This window comes from Micromys minutus, assembly GCF_963924665.1.
Source record: "Micromys minutus genome assembly, chromosome: 16".
Taxonomy (NCBI): Eukaryota; Metazoa; Chordata; class Mammalia; order Rodentia; family Muridae; genus Micromys; species Micromys minutus.
The window spans coordinates 37,423,660-37,441,623 of NC_137985.1; the positions used below are offsets into that span (position 1 = coordinate 37,423,660).

The window sequence follows — 17,964 nt, forward strand, 5'->3', positions numbered from 1 at the left end:
AGATAACTAGGAGAATTAAAACTTCTTTCTTTTCTTTTAAACAAAGTCAACATTCCTATAGAAACAGCACTTTGGAGTGACCAGTGTTAGGTGCTAGCATCAATTATAATAACTGGATCCACAGAATAGTACTTCCCTTCCCACCTATTCTACCAAACAAACCAACACCATCACACATTAGAAAGACCATCCTATAAGCTGCTTGGTTTCAGTAAGACTGGTCACAGCAACCCTACATAACGGCAATGAGGAGGAGGTGGAGTAAGGAGGTTCCAAGGGAAAGGACAGTGGGTATTCTAACAATATAAAACATGGCTAACTAAGTACATGATAATCTAAGCCAAAGGGGAGGATTGAAGTTGTAATATCCAGCAGGGCTAGGTGCAATACCACAGTAGATGGGAGTCTTCAGAGATTCCTTCCTGAAGCTCTTGTGCTAACTCCCTGCCTGGATTCACACACAGCAGGATAATCTTATAATGACAGGACACACGGACACAGGGAAACACACCCTTAATAGGAAAGTCTTAAGTCCTTAACTAGGGCTACAGCACAGCACCTCTACTGCTTTCTGTGCTGCTTCTGGGGTAGGTTACCATTTAATAAAAACCCACTCTCTCCTAACGGAGACTGTAGGACTACAAAAACACTCTTAAGACCAATACAAAAATGAAACACATTAGCTGCTCCATTTTCATTCCACTGCTTTGAAATCTTGGAACCATGTGTCGATCCCCACAGAAAAGGCAGGACCTCACTGTGACGTCCCAAAAGAAGCCACTGCTTTCCTAGGTGCTCCTTGAGTAAGAGCCTGGCTCATGGGTCCTCTGAAGTCATGGCAGGGAGAGATGTGCTAGGTGGCTACATGGGCAGGAGAAGAAATAGAAACAAATTCCCGAAGTATGTTTTTGGCCATCTCAATGTTGTTGTGGGCAATGACCAAAGCTTTCTGAATGTCCTGGTAGGAATAGCCCTGACTCATGAGGCGTTCAATCTCACTTGAGAGCTGCGGTGAGGGGGCAGTGGCTGCAGGGTGAGCAGTGGCACCTCCACCTTGTTGATAGCTACTTGCTTTTCGTTCTGAGTTGATTCTCCGAGGGAATGGTTTGGGGGGCCGCTCAGGAACTTGGGAACCTTCATTGAAGTCTAAAAGAGAAAGGAAAGAAAATGTCTGCAAACTTTGGGAAGCTCACCTTCAACAGCAGTAACAATAGTTACCAATAGTGTGCTTTTCTGTCACAAGGCTGAGGTTCTGTTTTTGTTTGTTTTGGACCTTTTTAATATGCCATGAACCCATTCTATTAGCAGCAATTGTGACTTTGAAAAGCATATTAACATTTACACTGGGTGCTATATTTAGCAATAGGTTCAAATACTCAGTAAACTACTCCCACAATTAAAGAAACAACAGCTTAAACTGCAGAAAGGAAGCAATAAGCTGAACTGGATGGGGATACCACCTAGATGGCCAATAAGACAGTAAGTACATCTTTTCCCTCAGCTGTTTTGAAAGTTGTCTTCAATTTCCAAAGTGACAGCTATTCTGGCTGCAATCCTACCAGGCAGCCACAAGTATAAGAGCAGTCCTGGATACTAAAGACAAATGGGGCTGGCCCAAGCCCATTAAATGTATATTGGAAGGCAGCACACTACTTCCCCAGTGGAACAGGGTTTAGGGGAAAAAAAAGAACATAGCATGTTTTCCATCAAGCCTAATTCCCATCCTTCCTCTGTAGGTGGAGCTGTGGTTTAAGCACCACCTGCAGAGTTTCACTTCCTAATGTGAGACCTAGGACCAGCTTTCCAACATTTAGATACAGGACACAGTCCAATACTTCTACTCCCTGACTTACTGACACCAGAGAAAGTCATGACTTTCAGCTATAAACCAGAGGCCAGACAACAATCCAGGACTAGACAAGACAACCTAAAGACTTACTTGTGGGATCACCATCCAAAGACAACCAGCCAAAGGAGGAGCTGGCATTGGAGATATCAGACAGGGTCCGGCGGGCGAGTACAGCTGGCACAGGTGGCTTAGGCACATCATAGCCATCATCCTCATTTTCTGATTCCTCGGGGCCAGTACTGGTGTGGGCTGTGGCCAAATTCCCTTCAACTAGAAGACAGTTGGTCTAAGTTATTGTACTCTCCTGATATCATTTCCCAACATACTTCAATCCAGAGGCACTCATTGATTCACGTGTGCGTACAACCCTTTATTTCATTCAACAGCTACTCAACTGTCCACTGTGGATGAAATACCATTTGAGGTCCTGTGGATAGAGAAGTAAAGCCTGCACCAACTCTCTTGTTGAACATATCAACAGTCACATTTGCTACAGTTAATAGCTACTGATGCAAGAGACTGGAAACTATTTTAGAGCCTCCTCTTTGCGTCTCACCTCAGATCAATCAAAGGCTTCTTGAACTTTCCCCTTGGTAAGCTACTTAATGTGGGAACTGAGTATTCACCACCCACACACAGAAGAATTTCATCAATGTAATGGGACTACAAGAGACTGCCAGTACTGAGAGCCAGGCCATACAACAGATGTTTCCAGGCCCTGAGAGGAGGAAAAGACAAGTGGGGTCCCCATCTTATCTATGAAACAAAGACCTTTTAATAAAGAGTACTGAGAATAATTTTCTCCTTAGCTTAAGCTATCTCAACCAAATGTTACAGAGCAGCCCTATGGTTTCCTTTTCTTTTTATTCTCCAGACAGGGTCTTAGCTATGTAGCTGGGCCAGCCTCAAACTTGCAGTCCTTTTGCCTCAGACTCCCAAGTACAGGCACAGGTGCTACCACATATCAATGTTTAAGTAGAAGACAGGCTACTTACCACAGGCACTGCTTTCTGCTACAGACAGCACTTGGGACTGAATGTTGTACATTGCTTCATATGTGCAGCTCTCAATCCGCTGGTCACAGTCACATGCTCTGAGTCACAAAGAGATACAATTACCTTCACAAACAAGATTCTGTTATTTACAAATTTAAGACAACTAACCTGGGGCTGGAGGGACAGTTCAGCTGTTAAGAGCACTGACCGCTCTTCGGAGATCCTGAGTTCAATTCCCAGCAACCACATGGTGGCTCACAACCATCCGTAATGGGATCCAAAGAAGACTAACCTGTTTCTAACTGTCCTAGACTCTAATTCTTTCAAAACAACACATTCTCTTTATACCAGTACCATGACAGACTCACAAGATCAGATGTGCATGTTCTGGAGGCCGCTGTGTCACTACTTACCCACATTAGACCCTAAGTATCGGGGTCTAGATTTCTTTCTGCTTTACTTCTGGCAGAGGGATGGTATGTGTAATCAGTAAATGAACAGGTAAAAGCAAAGGCACTTGGCTCTAATGTTGTGAGCATACCGTGAACTCTGGGCTGCCTCTAAAGGCCGTTTGGGCTCTGGCTTCTGAACCCCTACAGGCCTAGATGTGGGAGTCATATATTCCGAGTCCTCTTCACTTTCCCCTTGTTCCCCAGGTGGCAGTTTTGGCACAGGAAGAGGCCTAGAGAAGTTTATTTAAAAGAAAAAAGAAGGAAAAAGAAAAAAAAAGAATTAAGCTGGAAAACTTTCAAGTATGTGACAAATTTAGAACTGAAACAGCTCAATTTGACAAAACAAAATAAATAGCATCTAGGGTACTATCATTTCCACACACCCTAGCAAGTATTTAGGAAAACAAGCACCAACTACAAATTCTACTTTCAGCTCATCCAAACATTAAAACTGGAAAGGGAAGTATCCCCAAGTTACAAGTAAGTTTTGTTATAATGCTCTTTTTATTACAAGGACCTTCCTTTTACAAGGCACCAAAAAAAAAAAAAAAAAAACCAGTAAGTGGCTAACAGAATGCTAGAATGTATAGCAAATCCCAATACAAAACCTACTGATGGTAATAGGGTATAGTTTGTTAAAAGAATAACTGCCTTTTCTCTTCAATATTTCCTGCCAGAAAAATCTAAAACAGATAAAAAGTAATCTGGTTGTTAGTATCCTAGAGTAGATCCTAGACTTTTGACTCTTGATGCATTTTATTTGGATGGGTGGGGGGAAGTGCAGGGATCAAACATAAGACCTTGAACATGCTAGACTGACCATGTCCCTGGGCAGCACATACTACATAATTCTCACTCAGCTTCCTGCAGGGCTGGAGAGATGGCTCAGTGGTTAAGATCAAGAGCACTGGCTGCTGTTCGAGAGGACTGGGGTTTAATTTCCAGTACCCATTCTGCAGCTCACAACCATCTGTAACTCCATTTCCAGGTGACTGGATTACTTCTTCTAGTGCATCTCCACAGGCACTGCCTGCATATGGCACACAGGCAAATACGCAGGTAGAACAGCCATCCACATAAAATTAAAATAAAAAATTTATAAAAAGAAACCCCCCCCAAAAAAAAACCCAAAAACCCTGTTATCCCACCTTATGAAAGGGGACTAAGACAAAATACTGACTGCACAATAAATCACACTGCCTCATAGGTCCCAGAATAAACCTGAGTCTTTCCTCTTTCACCTTTTCTGCATATCCTAAATGATAATGATCAACAGAAGCACTTGAATTTATTTGCCTCTGTGTTTTATATGTTTTCCTGATTATGAGAACAGTACATATTTTTGCTCTGGTTGGTTGGTTGGCTTTTCCAAGACAAGGTGACTGTGTAGCCTCGGCTGTCTGAAGTTTGCTCCTCAAGCCCATTAGTGTTTGTCTTTGAGATGAGGTCTCACTGTGTAGTCATGGCTGTCCTGGAACTCACTATGTACACTAGGATGGCCTCAAACTAGATCTAGCTCTTTCTGCCTTTCAAGTGCTAAGATTAAGGGCATTTGCCATAGAAACATAAGAAAAACAAACTGATTCTTTAAAAAGATTAATAAAAATAATAAGATTCAGCAAGGCTGACCTACACACATGTGTAAGAAAAAAGAATAAAAAGAAAATATGACAAGACACAAAATCACAGCACCCAGAGAACCAAAGTAGAAAACTTGTGAAGTGGGCCTTTGTTTTAACATTTTCATTAACTTCAGCTATAACAAAACATAAAACACACAAGGGTCTGTGCGTATGACTGCAAGTGTCCAAGGAGGCCAGAGGTATTAGATCCCCTAAAACTGTAGTTACAGATGATTGTGCTGCTCGATTTGGGTGCTGGGAATCTAAGACAAGTTCTCTAGAAGAACAGCAAATATCTGAACAACTGAGCCACCTTTATTTGTTTTGAGAAGTTTCGCTAGCTTGACTTAGCCCTTCTAGTGTGGGATACAGGTATGCACCAACCACACCAAGTTTACCATTCTAAACCTGCTGTGAGTCTGAGGCCATCCATAGTCTGTCTAGGAAGACTCTGTCTCATGAAAAAAAAAAAAAAAAAAGAAAAAGAAAACAAAAAGAAAAACAAAAATAAGCACTGCACAGAATGAGATAGAGCTGGAGTGTGCTTACCTGGCAGCCAGAGAGTAAATGGCATTGGCAGATGAGGAAGGCTTGATTTTTGGGTGCTCACTCTCTGGACCTGCTATTGGGCTGCTATTCATATTCTGCAAAGAAAAAAAAAAAAGTCTGAAAAGAACCTCTCTTTCCCATCTACATCTGAGTATCCCCTCTTACAGAACTTACTGGAGAAAAAAAAAATCACAATATTAAAATAAACACGGACCTCACAAACGCAAAGATTATCACCTCTGACAGAATTGTTGCTTAAGGATTCTGATTCTTAAAGAATTTCAGGTGGGAGAATCAGAAAGGAAAAGCTAGGAAATACTTTTTTCATTCTAATTCTAAAAAAGATGAGGCGAAGTGATAGTCCACAGAAATATCACTTCTAGCATAAATAAATCTATACCTAAATTTGCTACGTAATAGGTGCCACTCAAATCCTTGGTCTCTTCTGTGCAATCAACAAATGGCCACCATTACAGTCTTCCAACTGTATTCCTCCTTAGACTTCCAACTTCCTTGCCAATTTACCCACCAAATTTATCAAATCTGGTGTCTGTTAGCCAGGTTCAAACCATCAGTTTATGAGAGAGCGCATGTCTTTTTCATCTAATGCCTGCTTTCAAGCTTTAGTGGATCCTTTTCATGCTCTCTGAAGGATCCACTCAACCTAACTATTCCTTTCTGCGCACACTCCCACTTATAATGGTGTGTGTGTGGGGGGGGGGGGGGAGACAGAGAGTGTGATGTATTTTTTTTTCTGAAGATTTTAATAACATGTATGACTGCTTTGCTTGCATGGACATATGTGTACCATGTGTGTGCCTTGTCCCTTCAGAGGTCAGAAAAGGACACAGGATCTCCAAGAACTGGAATTACAGCAAGTTGTAGGACACCATATGGGTGCTGGAAATCGAACCCAGGTCCTCTTCAGGAGCAGCAAGTGTTCTTAACTGCTGAGCCATCTCTCTAGCCCCCTTGTCTCTTAAAGAACAAAAACATTTATTTAGTGTGTGTATGTATATGTGTAAAGGTCGTAAGAAAACTTCCAGGACTCTCTTCTCTACTTTATTACACAGGTCCAGGGGGGGTCACACTTGCATCTTCAGGCTCAGCAGCAAGTGTCTTTACCTACTGAGCTATAGCATCAGCTCTTGGGTGTTTCCTTACTTTTCTTTCTTTTCTTTTCCTTCCTCCCTCCATTCTTTCTTTCCTTTCTTCCTCCCTCCCCCCTTTCCTTCCTTCCAAGACAGAGTTAAATTGGGTAACCCTAACCGGCCTAGAACTTACTACGTAGACAAGGATGGTCTTGAACTCAAGAGATCCATCTGCCTCTGCCTCCCAAGTACTATGATTACAGGTGTACAACTGGCTTCTTGGGTATTCCTTAAATAGACCTCTTTCCAAATTCACTTCTTTCTACCTCATTCCAGGGATCAAACTGAGATGGAAGTATCTTTACACAGAGCCTTCTCATCAGTCCTTAGTTTACACACTTCTCATGAGTTAGGCATTAATGCTATCTCTGTACTCTATACAAAACCTATCAAATAATTTTGACCTAAACTCAAGCACAGTAGTGCATACTTGTAACCTCAGTTACTTACAAAGTAGAGGCAAAAAGATCAAGAATTTGAGGCTAGCCTAACCAAAACCAAAACCATGCCAACAAAATACTCCCCCTCCCCACAAAACTACAGCCCTGGTTGTCCTAGAACTCACTTTATAAACCAGGCTGCCTTGAAATCAGAGATCCAATAGCTTCTGCCTCCCAAGTGCTGGGAGAAGGGTGAGTACCATAATGCCCAGCTTAAAAAAACACTTTAGACCATAAAATACCACCCATAAATACTATTAGGCTAAATGATTTAAAATTTAGGACTCACCAAGGAGGTATCTAGACTAAATGTGCTTCCAAGCCTAGGAACATCTGCTCTGGGTTCCATTTGTGAGGGCAATGAGAATGGAAGCGAGTGCCGATTGGTCAATTCTCGCCCATTCCAAGGATCACCAGGGTTTGGAGTTGCTACTGGTACTTTAGGGATTGGCCGAGACAACCATGAGTCCCCTGGGCGGCTAGAGGGGACAGGGGGCAGTTTGTCTCTAGATGGACAATCGCCTGGTGTACAAGGCAAGGGGCGTCTCTGAGGCCTTGTTTCTGCTCCACCAGAATAAGGCCGGTCTGGAGGGGGTGGTGGTGGAAGATCTCGAAGTGTGGGAGGTATTGGCAACGGTTTGTCCTTATGAAGGGAGCCAGAAGCAGCCTATGGAAACAAGATAGAAACAAGTCAATCAAAACCACTAATACACAACAGAGGCTCAGCAAAGTGCAGAAATGGTTAATGCTTTGCCTTGGAAGCAGTCCCCAGAACTGAAGGGCTGGCAGGAACAGGTGCTCGCTGCTGTAGAAGGTCAAGTCTTGGTGGCACTGGAGGAAGGGAAGCTTGTGGGGCCATGGAGAATGGAGAGGAAGGTCTTTCCACCTAGAACCGATGAGATGTTAATGGGGTTACTCTTGTTTAGGGAAGAGCATCTTCCAATCCTAAAGTTACAGACAGCAGATACTACATGATCATAGGTGCTGGGTTCCACAGATCTCTAAACACTCAGATATTTTTGTAATCCTGGACTATGTCTGTCATCACCATAAGCAGGCACTCACAAACACAGAGACAGACTATTGGCAGACTCATTTAGGAGGCAGTTCTACCACAAAGAACCCACCTTACAATTTTTAAAATTACTACAATACTCTATCTCTTCATCTTTGGAGGAAAAAAAGGATACTGTCAGGATTGAAGCCAGGTCAATGTGCTTGCTCTGCAAGCCTGGCAACCTGAGCTCTAGTCCTGGAATGCATAACGGTGGAAGGAGAGAGCTGACTCTACAAAACTGCCTTCTGACCACCACAGCAACAACATGGACCCCACACCAACCCACACACATGTACAAATAATAATAATAGATAAATAAAACTTAAGGGCAAAAGGTATCTATTATCTGTTAAAAAAAAAGAAGTATTATAAGTGAAAATTCTAAAAACAACAGAAACATGTAGGAAACACTGAAGAGACAAAGACTGACTAGAGTCTCAAAAAGCAGGCTCACGTCAGCTGGGAATTCAGCTTAACATTAGGGACTAAAAAAGTTAAGTATTCACCCAGCTAACTCTCACACCATCAGTGTCTAGTCCAGCAGGTGATTTCCTCAAAAAACTTTCAAGTCTACAGTTTCTCTTTTGTTCTGCTCATCAGTCTGAAACCTGACTTTTCATAATGAGCTTCTTGAGCAGAACACCTTCACTTTTCTAAGAAACCAAAGATAGGGCATGAAAACTGGATAAAGGACAAGAAAAGTAAGCACCATGATGCACAGCAAGAACAAGAACAAGAACATGAAAGTGTCTGTCCGTCTGTCTGTGTGAATGAATGACAACTGAGTTCAGGTGGCCAAAGAGGATAGAGTAGAGTACTAGATACTTCTGAGCTAGAGTTACAGTGTAGGTGGTTGTAAGCCACTTCACAAGGATACTGGGCACTGAACTCAGGTCCTTTGGTAGAGCACCAAGGGTCCTTAAGTCACTGAGCACCTCTCCGGCTCCCTGAGCTTGTAACTAGAATCCTAGAACTAGCAACTTTTCCTGGTTAAGGTTACTATTACTGTGAAGAAACAGCAGAAAAATCAAATCGGGGAAGAAAAGGGTTTATTCAGCTTATACTTCCACATCACTGTTCATCACTGAAGGAAGTTAGGATAGGAACTCAAACAGGACTGGAACCTGGAGTCAGGAGTGGGTGATGTAGAGGCTGTTTACTGGCTTACTCCATAAGGCTTGTTCAACCTGCTCTCTTATAGAACCCAGTACCACCAGCCCAAGGATGGTACCACTCACAATGGGCTCAGCCCTCACATCAATCACCAATTAAGAGAATGCCCTTCAGGTTGTCCCATAGCCTGATCTACTGAGACATTTTCTCAGTCGAGGTTTCTCCCTCTTGGATGGCTACAGTTTGTATCAAGCTGCCATGAATCTAGTCAGCACATCTTACCCCTCACCTTTTCATAGAGATGCTTTTAAGACTGATTTTTACTGTTTTTAATACGTTATATGTCTACATGTAGGCATCTATATGTGAGCATAGGTGTCAGAGGAGTTGGACCCCCCCTCCCCCAGGAACTGGAGTTACAGTTGTGGGGTGCCTGATATGAACACTGGGAACCAAATTTGGGTCTTCTAGAAGAGTAGCACATGCTCTAAACATTGAGCAATCTTACTAGGCTCCTGGAAAGGTCTTCTAAGGACATACTTTCCTCAAAGAAAGAAAAAGAAAGCATGGAATGTAAGAAACGAGCCTTTGAACAGGAGATACAATCATGTCCCAGGAAAAGAAAGGGAAAGTCTCAGGGTGACAGGAAAGCAGACATTTAGAGAATGACAGTCCAGATGGAGAGAGCACAGGTGACTCCCTCATATCACGACAGTGTACTATATTTTATCTACTACATACAATATAGCATGTTTACAGCATTGGTCTTTTAGCGAGAAGATGCTTGAGAACACTGTTTACTTGTTAGTGACAGATGCCAACTACACATTATTTCTCTAGAAAGCTAGAGAAATAAGTCTTTCAAGAAAAAGTTTGATTGTGAAGAAAACAAACCATCATTTTATACAACATAAATATATTTAGGAAAAAAACCAAAAGCCTCAAATCAATGATGGGGCTCAGAGGTAGAGGTCAAGTGCCTCACTCAGGCTCAACTCACAGTGCAGCTCCACACACGAACAACAAACCACAGTGCCAGGGTGTGAAGAAAAGGCAACCTCGTGCTTTCTTTATTTTATGTATATGAGTACACTATCATTACACCAGAAGTCAGATCCCATTACAGATGGTTGTGAGCCAGCATGCGGTTACTGGGAATTGAACTCAGGACCTCTGGAAGAGCAGCAGTCAGTGCTTTTCACCACTGAGCCATCTCTCCGGCCTAACCTCCTGCTTCCATACACCTCTATGGTACACTTTATTATCCTTTAAAAGTTAATTTGTAATAAACTGGAAGTTACAAAGAATATAATAAGGAAACACTACCTGGCATTCAGTGAAGAAATGAAATTGAAATACTTCTATCTTTGAGAAATTCTTGCATACCCTCCTCAATACCAACAAAGGTTTCATTTTTTTAAAAAAGCCTTTCAGCATAGCCTAGGCTGGCCTGAATTTATTTTTAAATATGTGTATGTCTCTATGTGCAGGAGGCATTGTCCTTTGCATCAGCCTCCCAAGTATGGACCACCACACCCTTTATTACCACAGCTATCATAAAGTTTAACTGCCACAGCACTTACCCCACAGTTCTGCTACAAATTCAACCTACAGACTTGCACAATACACCGTCATTTTTAAGCCTGGAAACTATATATTCCTTAAGAAAGACTGTATGAACTATGGGAGGATACCTCAGTTACTCTTGCTGTGACAATACACCAATGCCATGGCAACTCATAAAGAAAGCAGTTAATTTGGGGTTCACTGTTCCAGAGAGTTTGAGTCCAAGACCATCATGACAGGAACATGGCAGCAGGCACGGTGTTGAAGCAGTAACAAAAACCCACAACCAGGAGGCAGAGAGAGCTGAGAATGATACTAGGTTTCTGAAGCCTACTCCCAGAGACACAGTTCCTCTAACAAGGATCCACCTCCTAATCATTCCACCAACTAGGGAGCATGTATTCAAATGCATGAGTTTCTGGAGGCCACTCTGATTCAAACCACCAGAGATAATCAAGTGGCAATAGATAAATGAAGACTCTTGTTTCCTAACTTCTACAAGGCTACGGATTCAGAGTTTTTCTGTGTAGCCATGGCTATCCTGGAACTCAGATTCACCTGCCTCTGCCTCTGGAGTACTGGGATTAAAGGCATATGCCACCAAGCCCTCAATTCTTTCTTTTTACCAAATACACATAATATTTAAGAAACATATACCCAACCATTTGAAACAACATCCACTGTATTCCTGTGCTAAACAGTGTTTCACTTGTACCTACATTGTCTTCCTGACAAAAGCTACTCGGACTAGAGACTTGTCTCAGTGGTTAAGAGCACTTGTTCTTATAGAAGGTCCAGATTCAATTCCAGCACCCACATGGTGATTGACAACTATCCACAACTCCAGTTCTAGGGAATTTAATGCCCTCTTTGGATGACAATAGGCATTAGGCGTATTCATGTCACACAGACATACTTACAGGTAAATTACTCATATATAAAATCTTTAAAAAATGGAAAAAGAAAGGAAACCAACAAGCTATTAGGTTCCTGAGAGTCTTATCTGAGATTCCTGGTCCCACAGGACACAGGGACCTAAGCTTCTAGGTAATGCATGCCTTGTAAGTCCTCATTAAAAACTGTAAAATTGTATTCCATAAAAGTCCTGTAAGTTTCTACCCTCAGAAATAACAGCAAGTAAGCATATATCCAGTCACAAATTCAGCTCTTTCTTAAGGATGTGGCCAAAAATTAATTAGCAAGGGTAAGGATACCTAAGGTCTTATACATGCTAGGAAATCACTTAAGCTGGTTAGTTTTTTTTGTCAGTTTGACATAAGCTAGAGTCATCTGAGAGAACGGAACCTCAACTGAGAAAATGCTTTCATAAAATTGGCCTATAGGCAAGCCTGTAGAGCATTTTATTAACTGGTTGGATGACCTGATTGGTTGATTTGGAAGTTGCCAGCCCCAGCCCTTTGTGGGTACGTGAGTACCATCCTCAGGCAGGTGGCCCTATAAAAAGCAGGCTGAGGCAAGGTATGGTACATGACTTTAATCTCAGCATTCAAAACAATAAAGACAGGCAGATCTCTCTGTGACTTCCAGGCCAGCCTGTCCATACAACTAGCTCCAGGATAGCCAAAGCCATATAGGGAAACACACACACACACACACACACACACACACACACACACACACAAATAAGCTAAGAAAGTATGTAGCACTCTTCTATGATCTCTGTTCCTGCCTCCAGGTACTGCCTTGAGTTTCTGCCGATTCCCCTAGAAGATGAACTGCAAGCTATAAAAACCCTTTCCTCCTCACCTTGCTTTCCGTCAGTGTTTTATCACAATAATGGGAATGCTGAAGAAGGTATCATTCTAACACCAACTGTATCTCTAATGCCCCTTACCTTGGCACCTGCCAACTCCTTCATCATGAAGAGAGAATCATCAGCTCGTTCATCATCATCATCATCGTAATTTGGGGAAGGAGCACCTTCTGCTCCTTGCCTTAATAGACTGCCACTGCCTCTGGGGTCAAATGGATCCACCACGATGGGCTCAGTACCTTTGATTTCACATCGGCAAAAAGGACAGCCCTGACCTTCTGATTCCTGCAGAAAAAAGCAGATGATAGTGACAGATACTTCTAGAAGTGCTTACCATGCTTTATCTATTGGAAGATGCAGTCAGCAGAGACAAAAGCACAATTGGTGAGGACATAGCTCAGAGGGAATGTGTGTATTTAGCACGCTTTGGAGTCATTCCTGTGCCCAGAAAACAGCTAGAAAAGGGGGCTGGAGAGATGGCTCAGTGGTAAGAGCACTGACTATTCTCCCAGCAGTCCTGAGTTCAATTCCCAGCAACCATCTGTAATAAGATCCGATTCCTTCTTAAGATTCTTATATAGAGCACTAATCTAAATAAAACAAATAAATCTTAAATAAAATCAAAATTGAGAAAAAGAGGAAAGTCAGGCACTGTGTCCCACCCTTGTAATACCATCATGTGGGAGATCAAGGCAGAAGGAACAAGAATTTGAGATCATCTTCCGAAACTGATTTGGAGGCCAGTAGTGGTTAAACAAGGCAATACTTTGAAAAACCAAAGTGGGAGAAAACAAACAAGAAGAGAAGGAGATTTAAAAGGCTAAACTTACCCCATCCTTTCTATCTATGAAGCCCATACAATACTGATTCTAAGCATGAGCACATGGAAAAAGTGCAGTGTTTGGATATACACACCTGCCATGACGTGAGGCAGGATGTGCACATGAGGTGTCCACAGGGCTCAATCTTCACATCCTTATCATTCTCAGCACATATCTTACATAGTTGAAATGTGGAGCCCATTTCACAGTACAGTTCATATTGTTCCTGGGTGAAAGAAAAATGAGAGGGAACATGTTGAATGAGCAACAAAATGCTAGCAACAGGAAAACCAAAAACTGCCAATTTACTCAAATAAAAATGCCACAATAGGTCCTTAAGACATGGCACAGACAGGAGAAAAACCGCTTGGTGTAGAAGCATGAGGACCAGCATCCACCTAAAAGGCAGGTGTGGTGACACAAGTCTGGAACACTACTGCTAGGGGATGGAGACAAAGGGATCCAGAGGCTTGATGGCCAGCCACCGAAGCCAACCAGTCAGCTCTGATTCAGTAAAGCCTACTGCAAGAGTTTGATAAAGAGTGACTAATAGATACCCGATGTTGACCTTGGACCTCCACATGCAACACAATATCACCCCCCCCCCCCACACACGCTCACTCATTCACCAGTCAATGGTTTGAAATCTAGCTGCTGCAATTACTTAGACTATATACTGAGTTCTGTACATCCAAATGATTATGCAGTTATAAAACAAAATTCACCTGGGTGACTTTAATATGATCTTGAGGAGTTGGTTCACATAAACCTGTCAGGTCAGGATTTTGATTTCGTCCGTCAGGAAACAAATAGCTTTAAAAGAGACAAATATAAATCATCCTTGGGGTTTCAATTAGGCTAATCTATCAGCGCAAGCTAAAACAGAGAAGTGAGAGCTACCACATTTTAAAAACAACTAACAAGGGTCTGAAGGGATAGCTCACTGGTTAAGAGCACTGGCTGCTATTTCAGAGGACTTCAGGATTTTTTGTTGTTGTGATTTCTTTGTTTTTGTTTTTATTTTAAGACAGGGTCTCACTATGTAGCCCTGGCTGTCCTGGAACTTACTGTGTAGATCAAGCTGGTCTCAAATTCAAGAGACCCTAGCTCCAGAGTGCTGGGATTAAAGGTCTATGCCACTATACCAAATAGGATCCAAGTTTGATTACCAGCTCCCAAATGGAGGCTTACAACTTTAATTCTAGTTCCAGGATTCTGATGCCCTCTTCTGGTCTCCTCAGGTAACAGGCACACAAGTGGTGCCTACTTAGTCATGCACATATGTAAAACATACACATAAATAGCAACAGGAAGCCAGGTGTGGTATCCCACAACTTTAATCCCAGCATTTAGGAAGCAGAGGCAAGTCTCTGAGCTGGAGGCCAGTCAGGTTCACATGAGTTTTAGGCCAGCTATTGCTACATGGTGAGACTCTATCTTAAAAATCGAAACAAAACTTCCAAGTAACTATCACTTTAGCATGCAGATTATATCATAACAACTAGCTGATGTGTCATAGTTTGTCAACCTGTGTTTTCCACAAATAGCCACCAGTCATAAATATTGTTATGTAGCCTAGTCTGGCCTCAAACTCATGATCCTTTCAGTCCAGTTCTTGGAGTGCTGGGATTATAGGCCCATGCAAAAACGCCCTACCCTACATTTGCCTCTGACTAACAACTTTATGCAGACACCAATTTATAAGTGCTACAGTAAGAAGCAAATGAAGCCACTGAGATTATCTATGAGTAGTTTCTAGCAACAGACTGTTCCAGTATCAGGAGCTGCCTGTCTTCTTGTCGCAATGTTAACACAGAGATGATACATAATAGAAAACCAATTTTCCTAGTCACTTTAGAACATGGCTCGTTTTCTGATACCCATAAAAGTATCTTCAGTGTTTACTGACTGAAAATGAATTTGAATTCCCACAGGCATGATAATTCAGGAGTGAGAACTTAGCCATAAATATTAACATACAGCACAAAAGTCCCAGGCCTGAACCAGACTAAAACTAGGTTGAACTAGCCACCAAGGTCTGCTGTCATTGGAACATATAATTACTCTCATATTGACTACTTAAATAAGCAGCTGAAGAATGCCCTGATCCTTGCATAGTTTTTAATTCTAATTTGGTTTTTTAGAAAAAGTTATTTGAAAAAAGAGGTAAAGTTTACTTATGGTAATAACTAAAACAACAAAGAAAGCCAATCTCATAGAGAACCCCCTCAAACAAGAAAAGCTGTTTCAACCTTAAGGCCAAAGCAAGGTGGCATGTTAACACATTCCTAAAATTTCAGCCTGAAGAAGAAACATGTAATAGAAGCCATTAACAAAGAGGTCGTGAAGTCCTCTAGTTCCTAGATCCTGAGAGAAGACAGAAAGCAGTGATATACTCACAAGCCTTCCCTGAAGCCATCAATCAGTGCTTGGAAGAGCGGTTTATTGTGTGGGATTGTCTGCAGAATGTTCCCATCAGCAGTAACGTACCCAATAGCCCACTGACCCAAACGAGTACAGCTCAGCCGAAAGATGTAACTGAGAACAGAGATGACCAGAAGTTTCAATACATATGCTGGTATTTGATAGAAGGCAAGATAGAGACAAAATCAAAAAAAGACCATTAAGAATAACTCCCACAGGGGAAAAGATGAATATGAATAACAACAATGGATAAAAATGTAATAATGAAACCTGTTTCTTTGTATGCTAATTTTTAAAGAATTTATAGTAACTTTTCAAGGGCCTGGTGCATAGCTTAGGGGAGAATGAATACTCATCATGCTTATAGGCATGGGTTCAATCTCCAACTTCAAAAAAAATCAACGTCTCTAATGATTTCAGAAGAGAAGCAAAAGACATTTAACCCTCATTGTTCTATATTTTTAAAGAGATGGGGTTTATTTTGTGATATATTTCAGGGTTGTCTCAAATCATCTTCCTGTTTCAGCCTTCTAGGCTCCTACACACTGGGCCTCCCAAGAACCAGCATAACCCCATTCTAAATTGGCTTAAAAAATTTACTAAATCACAGGATGTGATTAGGTCAAATTCTCTGACAGATATCAATCCTATCCCTAAATCTGGGCCACTAGGGAACCAACAAGTTAAAGTTCCTTCAACTCCAAGAGGGGCCATGAGAGCCAGTCAGGACAACGAACCCCTCCGAGTCAAGGCACTGACCTGCCAGGTTTGTGGATGAACTTTTGAAGCCGAGCTTTCACTTCATCATATGTCAGGAAAGCCATGTAACCAGGGTGAGTTACAGCAAGGCTGTTCCAATTTCTGAGCAAAGAGGACCAGGGCTAAAGAGGAAAAAAAAAAAAAAATCAATCATAGACCATTTGACTCAGACATAATCAGCCTTAGAACAAGGAAAAAGAAAAAAACCTCAACTTTCAATTATAAATTCAGGTTTGTCCTAAATTCTCTATTGTCATTCTATGGGAAGACAAATCTTTGGGAGAGTGGAAACTTTGAGAGTTAAGAATACAAACTGCCTTGTATAGGAAAAAGATGACAACAAAAATATTTGCTCAGCAGCTCTAACCAGTATTAAGGTCAAATAATGATAAAACCCAAAAAACCCAGAATAGGGTATATGTATGCAATTGTTAAGCCTTAATAAATGTTTACTCAAGCTGGCACACACACAATGAAGAATCAATGTATTTTAGGGTTAACAATCTAGAATGGAACATGGAGCCAAGTATGGTGGCACATACTGTAATCCCAACACTCTGGAGGTAGAAAAAGATAGATCAGAAGTTCAAGCTAACCTCCGCTACATAACAAACTTCAGTCTACCCTGGGCTACATATGATTTTATTTCTCCCAGAAACAGAGAAAGAGTTGAACAATGGAAAAACAAGTTGGAAACACACACCAAAGGAATAAAAGAAAATAGACTTTTGAGCCCAGGACCTTCCCCAACTTTCAGGCTCTTGTCCATTCTTGGGAATGCCTTCCTCATCTTTCTTTCCTTCTTTTTAAAAAGCATTTCTCAAATTTATTAGATGACATTTGTATTTACATATGGGTTTTACCCAGGAGAACATGGACACAGAGTCTATTCTCAATACATAGCACCTTCTCAAGAATTTTGGTCCTCAAAAAAAAAAAAAAAAAAAAAAAAAAAAAAAAAAAATCACTACATAAATTTAAATATCCAAGGTAGGGATGATTTCTCTTAATTGGCATTCAACTTTTGATCCTCTATAATTTCTTTTCTTTTTTTGTTTATTCCCCTCTCATATATTATATCCCAACTGCAGTCTCTAACCCCTCCCCTCCCCCTTTCCTTGTTCTTAATAAACTATTTATGCTACTACCGGTCTACACTAAAGGGATAAACTAAATCCCTTTCTTACAGTTCTGTGACATTAAAATAATGTGAAAGTCATCCTGAGTGAGGTAACCCAATCACAAAAGAACAGACATAATATGCAGTCACTGATAATTGGATACTAGCCGCAGAAAGCTCTGAATACCAAGAAACAAGTAACAGATCATATGAAGCTCAAAAAAACAAAAAAGAAAAAAGTGGAGGCATCAGTTCGTAGGAAAAAAAAGACC

The 17,964-nt window shown here is 41.4% G+C and overlaps 1 protein-coding gene across 1 annotated transcript in view; it reads right to left on the reverse strand.

Annotated features, from left to right (window-relative positions):
* Positions 1–550: 550 nt before the first annotated feature.
* Positions 551–17,964, reverse strand: part of CBL (Cbl proto-oncogene) — a gene marked incomplete at its 5' end in the record, with an annotated part of 71,541 nt that continues 54,127 nt past the window's right edge. Inside the window, 12 exons of the mRNA XM_080930746.1 lie at positions 551–1,146; positions 1,940–2,119; positions 2,845–2,942; positions 3,386–3,526; positions 5,468–5,562; positions 7,348–7,725; positions 7,813–7,944; positions 12,650–12,853; positions 13,484–13,615; positions 14,115–14,202; positions 15,790–15,927; positions 16,573–16,694. Of these exons, the coding sequence (XP_080786872.1) occupies positions 854–1,146; positions 1,940–2,119; positions 2,845–2,942; positions 3,386–3,526; positions 5,468–5,562; positions 7,348–7,725; positions 7,813–7,944; positions 12,650–12,853; positions 13,484–13,615; positions 14,115–14,202; positions 15,790–15,927; positions 16,573–16,694 (2,001 nt within the window). The 3' untranslated portion in view covers positions 551–853. The remainder of the gene's footprint in view (positions 1,147–1,939; positions 2,120–2,844; positions 2,943–3,385; positions 3,527–5,467; positions 5,563–7,347; positions 7,726–7,812; positions 7,945–12,649; positions 12,854–13,483; positions 13,616–14,114; positions 14,203–15,789; positions 15,928–16,572; positions 16,695–17,964) is intronic.